Raw genomic sequence first — 12586 nt, forward strand, 5'->3', positions numbered from 1 at the left:
CCCAAACACAGCAAGTTGTCGTATCTCTTCTGGACTTCTGATACTTGCTCACCATCTAAATGGAAATGCTACATCACTTTCAGAACAGTGTCCCAAAGGAAATTCCTCCAAAGGGGAATTAGGAGGAAGTGCATCCTCTTCTTCTGAGTTAAAACCCACTGGTGAGTGAATCTGGGAGGAGTAAGCAACACATTCTGCTTCAGATTCAGTGTCTACATCTACAAAAGAAGCGTCTCTCTGGCCATCTTATGGGGGGAGATGAAACAGGAAAAGAAAAGAAAAGAACTAAGGTAGATTCAAAGACATAATTACTTTGACAAGTCCTTGAAAGAAATCCCATCACTCTTTCTGGGGATCTCTAGTAGTAGAAGTGGCAGAAGGAGAGAGATGTTTTGTTTTTTGCTTCTTCTTGGGAGACTCTTCAGAAACAAGGTAAGAAGGATCCGACTCCTGATACACCTCTATAAGGATACCACGATGAATATCTGTGGTCTGCCCTTGGGTCCTTCAGAAATGATCAGCTGAGATTCTTCCTTAAGGACATACCCTCATCATTGGTTGTATGGGATATAACTAGATGCTTCTCTTTGAAGGTCTATAATAGGGTTGTAACAGTGGAAGCAGCAATCAAAACTGAGCAGTCTGAGCTCATGAAGCACCACAGTGGAGATTCCTAGGTCTTACTGGACATCATCCTAAAGCTTCGGCTTTAACTTCTTATGTGGTTGTTGAGGGACATCTGACTGGATGAATTCAGATGCCATCCCTATATTGTGTGAGCTCTTTCAGTTTCTGATTTTCAAGGCAAATTTTAAGAAAGGTTAATCAACTCCTTATAGTTTTAGTGACAAAATATTTAAAAATGGAACACCCTAAAGTTGTGGTTAAAACCTAGACAAAATAAACCCTTTGACTGCTTGTCTTTATATGGTATCTACTCCTGTAGTCACATTTACCCTTCTTTGCTGACATGAAATAAATTTTTGTCAAACGTTAAGAGAAACAGGAAGGGTCCCCAATGGGCATGTTTATTTCCCCACTCACAACAGGAACTGGCACAAGCGGTATGGCTAACAGAATGAAGTAAAAGATGTCTCACTATTTGGGCCGGTGGCAAGAATGTTCTGAGGACCTAACCCCATACATTCCTTAAGAGCCAGCATGCTTTCTCATGCCTGGGTCATTAGGCAGATGTACAGTGTGAGAGGATGGCACACAAGCCTAGGAATACTGGCTAGACATACCGTATCATTGGTAGGATCCTTCCTATATGTCAGCAATACTGCAAAAGTGATCATATGAAGGACGTCAACAGAAAGCTAACTAAGGACAACCTAAAATGAACGGTCAGTGCTCCCCTCTACAAGTGGAAAGAATTCATGTTAGGGACTGCTGGCTAAAGAAATCCAGGCAGAAACAGAAAACGCAAAATGAGTGCAGTTGTCTGTTGACAGATTCACTCACTGGACTGAAGGTGAATTACAATGAAGAATGTGATTGCCATGTTTGCGTCCATAGAACTTCATTCTAAAGTGAAGAAAATCAATAAGGGAAAGAAAAGAAATAACGTCAGCCAAGGAAAATGGTTTGGGTGAGGTAAAGCTCTACTACAAGAGAAGTGTGAAAGCCAGCACAATCAACAAACAGCTAGTGCCTCCACTAAATTTCTCTGTGAAAATGTAATGTAGGTAGGATATGGGAAGATGGACTACATAGCTCCTTTAAGAACACAACAGTTATAAGGAAGAAAAAGGGTCGGAGTGGTGTGGGATTTCATTATAACACAAAAAAGACAACAAAGAGAATCACAGAGGAAGCAAGACGACCTATATGAACCCGGCTCTGCAGATCAACTTTTGACAATGGCAGGGTGGCAGTATCTGCTCCCACTCTGTCACTGAGGCAATATTGTCTCAGTTCTTCAAACAGGGACAGACTAAAGAAACCAGAATACTATTCCTCAACTAGATGTATAGCAACAAGGGTAGGAAATGGAGGGCAGTAGTGACTCCTGCCCTTTCACAACCAAGGTAATTCTTTCCAAAGGGTCACTTTCACAAGTTCAACCATCTGGAAATATACAGTAAAAAATGTAAACAAGTCTAATGATACAAATCAATACAAGGCCAAAGGTTCGCTTTATCTTTTACAAGATGTAATTTAGATGAAACACAACATACAGGACTGCAGCTACAAATAACTCAAGTCCTTCATGGTGACAGGTTGCTGAAAGGTTCACTTTTCTCCTCATCAGAACTCTCTCTTACCCCCCCAAGAATACTTTAAGGATTTCACTTATCCAAAATAATGAATAGCAAAGATCCTAGAGTATGACCTCAGTATAGGGTTGGGAGGGTGGCCTAATGGTTAAGGTGTTTGCCTTACAAACACAAGGTGCAGGGTTTGAGTCTCACAAGGGATAATTGGCTAGGCTTAAAATGGCTCGCAAGGGCAGTTAGCTTAGTACTAACCTATTAACCAATGAACATACTGTATTTTCCTTTTCAATTATCTTACTTCCAGGCTACACAGTCTATTCTTACTTGCACTCTGCATTTTTAGTTTTCAGTTGTTCTTCCCCTTCCTGTATTTGTTCTTCCAAGGCTTTTAATTTGGCATCTCTTTGCTCTGGAGTCTCCTGTCCAAAAAGTTTGCTTGTCACCCCCTTTAAGGAGAATGTCCGAACAACCTGTAAAATAAACAATAAAACAACACAACACATTTCTTAACACTTCCAGCAGCTATGTGTACACTTAAACATGTTGCATTTAAAGAGAGAGACTTTACATGGTACTAACTACTGAATGCAGACAACAGATTTTTTGCTGTTCTGTTGTCTTTCTATTGAGATCACTCTGCTGGCTATCTAGATTATCCTTCTTGGTTGTCTAATTAGCCCATTCAATTCCTTGGAGAGAACAGAAAAAACCAAGAGCAGGAGCTGTCACACCTGCATGATAAGCATCAGATTTTTATACTAAGCATTACCCTTCCCTCATTTACCCATGTCCAAAGCTTCCACAGTGGAGGTCTGCAACGAAGCAATGCAATGTACATTAATACACATGAAAGTTGAACCCATAGTCAGGGATCTGGGAAGCTATGTTGACAATGAACTGTCCTATGATCACCATGCACTCACTAGTGTAAGAAAATCCTTTTTTGCTGCACAGTTTATATCTAAAGATATGGTGTTCAGGTCTAGGGATGAAATCATTTCACTGCCCTCTGTTCTCATCAGGCTGATCACTGAGTAAAATGCCCTATTTGGTATGTGCCTGTCCAAAAACTTGTCACAACTGGAGCAACCACAACGTTTCCTCACTAAAAAACCAAGGGCCTAAATCACAAAAACAATGCAGACCTCAAAACGTTGTCTCTCTTCTCAATATCATATAGGTTACTAACAGGCGACCTCTGCCTTGTGTGAAGAGCCACAAACAGACCCTATCCTGTTGGACCTGTTACACATTTGCAAGTCCAATGGTAGCATGCACACTCGCTCAAGGGATCTCAATCTCTTCTGCAACATAAATAAAACACAGAGGAACAGATAAAACAAACAAAATACCTCTTCTGTGGCAGGTTTCCACTCCATACAGGGTGTAAATAGCATGTCCTATGCAGACCTTCTCAAAGCCCTATACATGTATTCTGTTTTCTACAGCCTGTTGAGGGGAGATGTATGCCTGGTACACAAGCAATCATGAGACCCCACTCTGATGGACTTCCTGCATACCTGTAAAACAAACAGCACCAGAATTACCCATTCTAAAGAATAACCAGAATTACCCATTCTAAAGATTAAACCTTGCCTGTGATATAAACAGGGCCTGCTGGAAAGACAGCTATGTATCCCAAAGACTATCCCCTTCTCTAGAACAGGCTCTCCAACCAGAGGATCATAGGAGGTTACTAGGTTAACAGCCTCAAGGCCCTTACAAGCCTAGCCAAGTTCAACCCATGTTCCTAAGGTTGTCTGGTTCAAGCAGACACTAAAATCAGCACCTACTGCCCCTAAGAGGGACACAAGTGAACCCCTGAGATGAATTTCCGGTTACCCATCCAATCATCCAGATTACGTTTAAACAGCACCAACAAGGGGCTTTGTTTAACATGAATAGGAAAGCTTGTTCTAAAGGATGGGACAACTTCTGAGACAAAGCTGTCTCTCCAGCAAGTGCTGTTGATGTCACATACCATGTTAAGGACCTTTAAAGGAGTGACCCATGTGCCATTTGACTTGTGAATGTGCAGCATTTCCATTAAAGCTGGGTCAGAAATTGTTCTGTATGCAAGACACAAGTTGCCTCTGAACAGTCTGTACAACACAGAGTAAAGTGACAATGATTTCAGTCTGACTGCATAAAACAGGGCTTGAAGACCCTGAATTTTCTTTGTAAGGAAATTCTGTGGTCTCTCCAACTGCTGGAGGTGTTTGGAAAGGAACATACCAAAGAAGTGCTGTACTCTATTATTGGCCTGATGAGGGAAGAAGTACAGGGGTGTTATAACCTCTTTTTTTCTGAAGGCAATGCCCTTTTTATGAGATGAGCAATATAAAATTTCCTTAGTACTACTGTAGAGACATGATGATCAAAGTTAAGGTTGCTGTCAACCTGTGTGCCCAGATCTCTCACCACTGACTGACTGTGTGCTTAGGGTATTGCTACTGATGTGGTAGTTTGCAGGAGCATCACCCTTGCTGAAGGGGATGAGAATAAGAAGTTATGTACCTACCATAACGTTCCATGTTAGTTGTCTTCTCTCGCCTTCTTTCTTGCTTGATGGGTTCGGAGCCGATCCCTCGGCTCCGACTCGGCACTTGCTTTAGCTCGAGAACTCCTTTTACCAGCTCGAGGCAGCCCCATATCCCATGATGCAAGGCAGGAAGTACCCAGATCTCGTTTGTTGACAAAAGGGCAATAACACCAAGCATAAACAATACTTCCCAAAGGAAGAAGAAACTTACAAATGGAAAAAGGACCAGGTCTGAATGGTCTTTAGTATTATAGTTTCTTATACAAGGTCTGTCCAGGCCAGGGGAAGGAGGGAGGGTCGAAGAAAGAAGGCAGAGAAGACAACTAACATGGAACGTTATGGTAGGTACATAACTTCTTAATGTTAAGCTGTCAATCTCGCCTTCATTCTTGCTTGATGGGACCGTGTCCCTAGCACCTCTATCCTGGGTGGCTCAATGGAACAAACTCTTGAGGACTGTAGAGCCAAAACTGGCTCTGTCCCTGGAGGCCAAGTCCAATTTGTAATGGGAAACAAAAGTGTGAGGAGTGGCCCAAGTGGCCGCTGCACAAATAGTGTCTAAAGGCAGTCTAGCTTGAAAAGCTGTAGAAGTAGCTAAACTCCTAGTTGAATGTGCTTTAGGTTTTGAGCACAGTTGTTTTCCCCTGATCGTATAAATTTCAGTGATGACCGAAGAAAGCCATCTGGACAAAGTCACTTTAGAAACAGGAAGGCCTTTTTTATTATCCGCATAGGAAACAAAAAGTTGATCAGATTTTCTAAATTTTTTTGTTCTGTCCAAATAATATCTAAGCTGACGGTGGACGTCAAGATAATGTAGCTTTTGTTCAGCTCTATCTGAATAGTTAGGAAAAAATACAGGGAGATCAATAGATTGATTCAGATTGTTTTTCGAAGCGACCTTAGGTAAAAAGGATGGATTAGTTCTCAAAGATACTCTGTCTTTGTGAAAAATCAAATAGGGGGGTCGAACCGAAAGAGCATGAAGTTCAGACACCCTCCTGGCAGATGTAATAGCCACTAGGAATAAAGTTTTCCAAGAAAGATATTTCAGGGAACAAGAAACAGCTGGCTCGAAGGGGGGAAGAATCAAGGATGTCAGCACTAAATTTAAATCCCACTGAGGAGGAGGATTCCTGATTGGAGGCTTTAGTAGAAAAATTCCTTTCAAAAAGGCCCTGCAGAGCCTATGGGACATAATATTATGATCTGCTATCCCGACATGAAAATTAGAAATAGCAGCCAACTGAACTCTGACTGTGGAAGAAGAGGAGCCTGCATGGAAAATCTCTGCTAAGAAGTCCAGAACTGCCTGAACAGGGGCAGTAAAAGGATCAATATTTTGGGCCTTAGCCCAATAAGAGAAACGTTTCCATTTGCTTGTGTAAATCCTCCTGGTAGAGGATTTTAGTGAAGCTACTATGATATCTCTAACTGGGTTAGAGATCAAAGGAAGCCTGGCTAAGGAAGGAAGTGGAGCAACCATGCTGTGAGGTTGAGAGAAGGGATTGACCGGTGCAGCTGACCGGATTGGTGAATCAGTAGATCTGGCACTGGGTCCAGATGCCACGGCTGCACCAAAAGGTGATGATGGAGGAACGGGAACCAAACTTGTCGAGGCCAGTAAGGGGCAATGAGAATCAATTTGGCTCTCAAAACGGTAGCTTTCTGGATCACCTGAGGGATCAGAGGAAAAGGAGGGAAGGCATAAAGAAGTCCCTGGGGCCAATCCTGGGTCAGAGCGTCTCTGGGGGGATGGCCTGATAGAGGGAAGAGGCTGAAGAAGTCTGGACATTTGCTGTTTTGGGGAGTAGCAAAAAGATCGCAACATGGACGACCCCATTCCAGAAAGATCTCTTCCGCTATGGATTGCTTGAGAGACCACTCGTGAGGCATGAGAATAGCTCTGCTCAATCTGTCCGCTATAATGTTGGTTTTCTCAGGGATATGCGTTGCTACCAGAAACCGATGAGAGGAGATCGCCCATTGCCATAGTCTGAGCGCTTCTCGACACAAGGGGTAGGACTTGGTTCCGCCCTGTTTGTTGATATACCAAACTACAGACATGTTGTCTGTGTGGACTGCAATTGTCCCTACGGGAAGAAAGTCGTTGAGGGCTTGCAACGTTAAAAGCACTGCTCTCATCTCCAGGACATTTATGTGCAGATGGTACTCGAACGGTTGCCACGCCCATGAACCATCCTGCCCTGATAATGACCCCCACCCGATCAGGGAGGCATCCGTGGTGACAGTGGCTATCGGGGACGGAGGTACAAAGCACCTGCCTTGGTGAACCTGAGACGATGTGATCCACCAAGCAAGATGTTCTTTGCATGTTTGTGTCACCAGAATCTGGTGACGCATTGGGAGTTGCTGGTATGACCACTGTGTGAACAGCATCCACTGAAGGAGGCGCATGTAGAATCGAGCCAGGGAAGAAGAGTGATGGCCGCAGCCATAAGACCTAACACCTTTAGAACCATTCTGGCCTGTACCTTCTTGCTGGCCAGAATGATCCTGACATGAGTCTGAATGTCTGAAACTCTTTGTTCTGTAAGGGTAGCTGACATCCGAACAGTGTTTAAGTTTGTGCCTATGAAGGTAATAGACTGGCAGGGCGATAAGGATGATTTTTCGTAGTTGACTGAGATGCCCAAATGAGAACAAAGGTCTATTGTGTAATCCCTGGCTTGTATAAGCTGATGCCTGGTGGTGGCTGACAGGAGCCAGTCGTCGAGATACGGAAACACCTGGAATCCTTGTCGTCTCAGGTGAGCCGTGACCACTGCCATGCATTTGGTGAACACTCTGGGGGCTGTAGTGAGACCAAAGGGCAGGGCTCTGAACTGGAAATGACTGGACCCCAGCCGAAGCGGAGAAATCTCCTGGAGCGTCTGTGAATTTTGATGTGATAGTACGCATCCTGAAGATCTATTGAGCACATCCAGTTGTCCTTCTGTAAGAAGGGTAGAATTGACTGAAGAGTGACCATTCGGAATCTTGTCTTCCTGACAGACTTGTTGAGTCTGCTGAGATCCAATATTGGTCTCCAGTCTCCCGTCTTTTGGGGACCAAAAAGAACCTTGAGTAGATTCCGGCTTTGAATGGGCTATAACTGGCTGAATGGCTCTTTTTTGCAGTAGTTTTGCGATCTCTAACTCTGCAATGTCCCTTAGACCGGGTGGTACATCTGGAAGGGAACTTGAGGGGAAGGGACTTTCCTCGAAAGGAATTATGTAACCCTTGGATATGATCGACTGTACCCATCTGTCTTGAGTGAGGGAATGCCAGGCTTCTGGGTACAGTGATAATCTTCCCGACTGCCTCCAAGGAGGGACAGCCGGGCAACACCTCAGGGATGCTGAAAAGGCTTCTCAGGAAGAGACTCCCTGTTGCCCTGATTCTTCGGACCCCTCTGCCTCTAGAGCGGCGTCTGTTGTTGTTACCCCCTCTGCCTCTATCCGTAAACTGACCACGTTAATCCGGGCGTGACTCCTTGAGATTTACGGAACCACATCTTCCCACCCTTCTGTCCTTTGGGATAAGGCCTAGAAGGGGTGGAAAACGGACTCCAACAGCAGAAAGAGTCTTGCCGTCCTGCTCACACCTGGTCAAGGTTTCCTTCACCTGAGGGCCAAACAAAGCTGACCCATCAAAGGGAGAATTTGTGAAGGACGCCTTAAAGGGATCCAAAAATCACATAGCCGCATCCAGGCTTGGCGTCTAAGAGCCACACCTGTGCCTGCAGCTCTACTCGCTCCATCAGCAGCATAAGATATTAGCCGCATGGAGGAGTTAGCAATGGAATTGAGGGTTCCTAGCTGCGAAGCAATCTTTTCTTGGGCCCCTGCAGCTGTAGGATCCTGAACTACTTCTCCCAGCTCCTTCAGGATATCTCTGGAGTCTGGTGAAGTGACAAAGATAATTCAGCTTAACGCATAGCAAAGGTCGCTGAGGAAAACATCCGCTTGCCGTACCTATCCATGGTCCTAGAGTCCTTGTTAGGAGGATGGACAGGCACGGAAGGATCTGCAAGTTCCTTTTGGTGGCCGCAGCCACCACCATGGCATCAGCGGGACACCCTTGGTAAGGAATTGTCTGTCACTAGGGGCAGTTATAAATTTAGAAGGCCTCCTAGGGACTGGCTCTACAGAGTCAGGAGCTGTCCACGCCTTTCGAGCTATAACCTGCATAAGGGGGTCGAAAGGCGGAGACACCCAGGAGGTGGAGGGCCGAGATCCAAACGCCTCTAGGTATACTGACTCATCCTCAGAGGGATTGTTGGTGGGCCAGTTTCCCTCTGTTTCAGAAGTTCTAGGATGTCTGAGAAGGAGACATCCTCAGAGGGGATCTAGGGGATCCCTCTGACTCATCAAAGTCAGTATCCAAGTGACAGACTCAGGGAGTCTACATGCTTCCTCTTACAAGTCCTCTTCCTAGGAGGATCTCCCGAAACATCAGGAGAATCCTCGGAAGAGGGGAAATTCCCAATGGGGAAACCTGAGGCGGAGGATCTCTAGGTCCTGTAGCAAGAGAAGTGGCAGAGATGTCAACAGGTACAATAGAGGGAGGAGCTACGGGAAGAGACTGCTGACTGATACCAGTGGCCAGTACACTCTTCATCACCTCGAATGCTCCCCTCCCAGGCAGGTCCGAGAGACCCCGCTGCCAAGAGCTAGGAACTGCGCGGGCCACCGAAAGGGAAGTCTCCGAGGCAGATGTCGGAGCCGAGCTCACCAAGGCCGAGGCTCCAAGGGGAAGAGCGGGTTCGGACAAGGGTCCGATGCCACTCACCCCCTCGGAGGAGACCATGGAAGCCCGACCACCGAATCCCTCTAAGGAAGAGGAGATAAGAGTAGGGGCTGAAGGAACAGAAGGGGGTATCCGTCCTCCAGCCGTAGCAGTAACCATGCCCGAAGACTCCAACTCCAATCTCTGAGGTAGAGTTGAAGGAGGAACTGTAACGGGGTGTGGACCAACAGTCGTCTGCTGAGACGGACTGTGTAGCATTTGGGCCAGTACCTGTGACTTGAGCAATCTACTGACCACTCTCTAGGTCATGGTCTGACAACCTGGATGACCTTGAAGATCGGCTCCGATGGCTCCGTTCGATAGAAGAGGAGGCGGGCCGAAAGTATCGGCTCCAAGGAAGGGACCTCGACCTCTTCCTGGAATGGGTCATCGGAGCCGATATTACTGATCCTGTCGGCACCGATTTCGGAGCCGGCAGAACGCTTCGATGTATCGGCTCCAGCCGGAGCCGATACAGCCACCAGTAACGGTGTCGGAGCCGATCGAGCCGACACCGATGCCTGTGCCACATGGGTGTCGGAGCCGATCGGAGCCGACACCGATGCCGTACTGCGTGGTGTCGGAGCCGGTCGGAACCGACACCACAGTGGTCAGTAGATTCGGCACCGATAGCCATCGGCCGAAAGCTTAGTGGATCAGAATCGGCTCCAGCCGGAGCCGATCTCGACTCTATACGAGTCGGAGCCGAGGCCACAGGCTTAGAAACAGAAGCCTGGGTCTTGGCAGATTTAGTTGATTGTTGTGGGGCCGACTTAGCGGAGAGCCCTCCGGCTTAAGAAGACCCCTGAGAATCAACTTATTCTTCTCCTGCAGGACTCTCTGGCTGAAAGAGTGACAAATAGCACAGGAGTCCTGCAGGTGAAGAGGGCCTAAACAGTACAGGCAAGAAGTGTGACCGTCTGTCAGAGACATCTTCTGACAGCACGAGTCACACTTCTTAAAACCTGAAACCCTCTCTTTAGACATGGTGCCTAACAAAACACACACACACCAGTCCAATTAATTAAACTAATACCAAAAGGGTATTTAGTAAAAATACCAACACACACACCCTAACAGGGGATGGGATAGGGAAATTAACCGACTAAAAAATTAAAAGAGACAGGGATTTCTGTCAGAAAAAGTTAAATTTAAAGTTAAACTATCAAAACAAAAAGTTTTTAACTAAAAAGGGGCTTAAATGTCACAAATGTGAATTACTTACCAGGAGCTGGTAAAGAGAAGACCTCCCAAGCGAAGCGGCAAACGAGATCTGGGTACTTCCTGCCTTGCATCATGGGATATGGGGCTGCCTCGAGCTGGTAAAAGGAGTTCTCGAGCTAAAGCAAGTGCCGAGTCGGAGCCGAGGGATCGGCTCCGAACCCATCAAGCAAGAATGAAGGCGAGATTGACAACTTAACATTGCATTTTTTTGCATTACGTTTAAGACCATGACTTTGGTACTAGTCATTAGTCTGTGTAAAATCTTCTTGCAGGACGTTGACATCACTAGGGGTTTCAATGATCACTCCCAGTTTGCAGTCATTAGCAGACTTTGTCAGCAACAGTCCTTTAGTTCTAGCCTGAACTTCAGAGAAGTAGATTCCAAACAGCAGGGGTCCCAGAACCGATGCTTGTGGAACATCATTGGTTATGGGTCTGCTGGAGGGGATGGAGTTCCCTATTTTGACAATATGAGTTCTATCAGGGAGTCAGTCTGCAACCCACCTGACAATAATGGGTTGATACCCAGCTGAATGAGTTTATCAATGATGCCTGAGTGGGGGATTGTGTCAAAGGCCTTGGCTAAGTCTAGGTAGGCCTATAGAAGAATGTTGGAGTTACAGGACCTCACGGCTATTCCCCCTTTCCTCACTTTCCACAGGGACAGGGTAACCCTTAGGACCAACCCTTCCTTCATGCCCAAGGTGGTCAATGAGCTACCCTTAAACCAAGCTATTCACCTTCCCACTTTTTTTGCCCATCCTCAGAGTGACAGTGAGAGAGTCTTACATTCCCTCGATGTGCATTGACAGCTTAGGTTTTACACAGACAAGACCAAATCTATCAGAAATCAGACTAGTTGTTTGTCTCCTTTCACCCCAGGGCACTGGGGAAAGCAGTGACAAAGCAAACAATTTCTGCCTGGATTTCCAGGGCAATCTCTTTCTGCTATGTATACCACAGGAAATCCTTAGGATCTTAGACCCCAAGGATTTCCCATGGCATGCATAGCAGAAGGAGATTGCCTTGGAAAGGTGGGAAGGTGAATAGCTTGGTTTAAGGATAGCTCATTGACCACCTTCTAACTGATGTCAAGGCTACTAGGAGAATCATTTTCCAAGTGCAGTGTTTTAGGGAGGCCTTAGAAGCTGGTTCAAAGGGGGCCATCGTGAGCTTCTCCAGAACATAACTCAGGTCCCATGGTGGTGGGACAGGTTTCCTGGGTGGCCTGAGATGCAGCACTCCCTTTAGGAATAACTTTGTTGATAGTCGAGATGCCAAAGGGGGGGGGGGGGCTCAGAGGCAGACAAGCAGAAATAGCAGCAAGGTGGGCTTTAACAGAGGAGTACGCCAACCCTGTCTGCAAGAGTTCACACAGGTATGACAGTACCAAGAAAACATCACCCTGAAAAGGGTCCAACTGTCTTTGTAGGCACCACATGGCAAATCTTTTCCATTTGGACATGTAAGATCTCCTAGTGTTAGGTTTTCTAGCCTCCTGCAGGACTGAGCATGTCCTCATTGCAAAGGTGTCTGTAAGGGATCAGAATTCTATCACCCACAGGGTAAGGTTCAGAGATTGAAGGTAGAGCTGGATTAGGGATCCCTTGTCCTGTGTGAGCAGGTCCACTCTGCGAGGTAATGTGTGGTGATTGCCCTTGGCTAAATGCAGAAGGAGGGAGAACCAATGCTGTCTTGGCCAAAAGGGAGTCACCAACAAGATTTTTGGTTTGTCCTGCTGCATTTCCGTAGGACTTTCTGAAGAAGTGAGGAAGAGGGGGGATGCATGTAGAAACATCCCCAAGAGATT

General features: G+C 46.1%; 1 protein-coding gene across 4 annotated transcripts in view; it reads right to left on the reverse strand.

The window, feature by feature from the left end:
* The window catches only part of SNX4 (sorting nexin 4), a 2225118-nt gene that overhangs the window by 236903 nt on the left and 1975629 nt on the right, over positions 1-12586 (reverse strand). For all 4 annotated transcript variants that reach the window (XM_044075014.1, XM_044075015.1, XM_044075016.1 and 1 more), the window contains one exon: positions 2544-2689. In XM_044075014.1, the coding sequence (XP_043930949.1) occupies positions 2544-2689 (146 nt within the window). The remainder of the gene's footprint in view (positions 1-2543; positions 2690-12586) is intronic.

Source organism: Protopterus annectens, chromosome 6.part0, assembly GCF_019279795.1.
Source record: "Protopterus annectens isolate FY-2018-M chromosome 6.part0, PAN1.0, whole genome shotgun sequence".
Classification (NCBI taxonomy): domain Eukaryota; kingdom Metazoa; phylum Chordata; order Ceratodontiformes; family Protopteridae; genus Protopterus; species Protopterus annectens.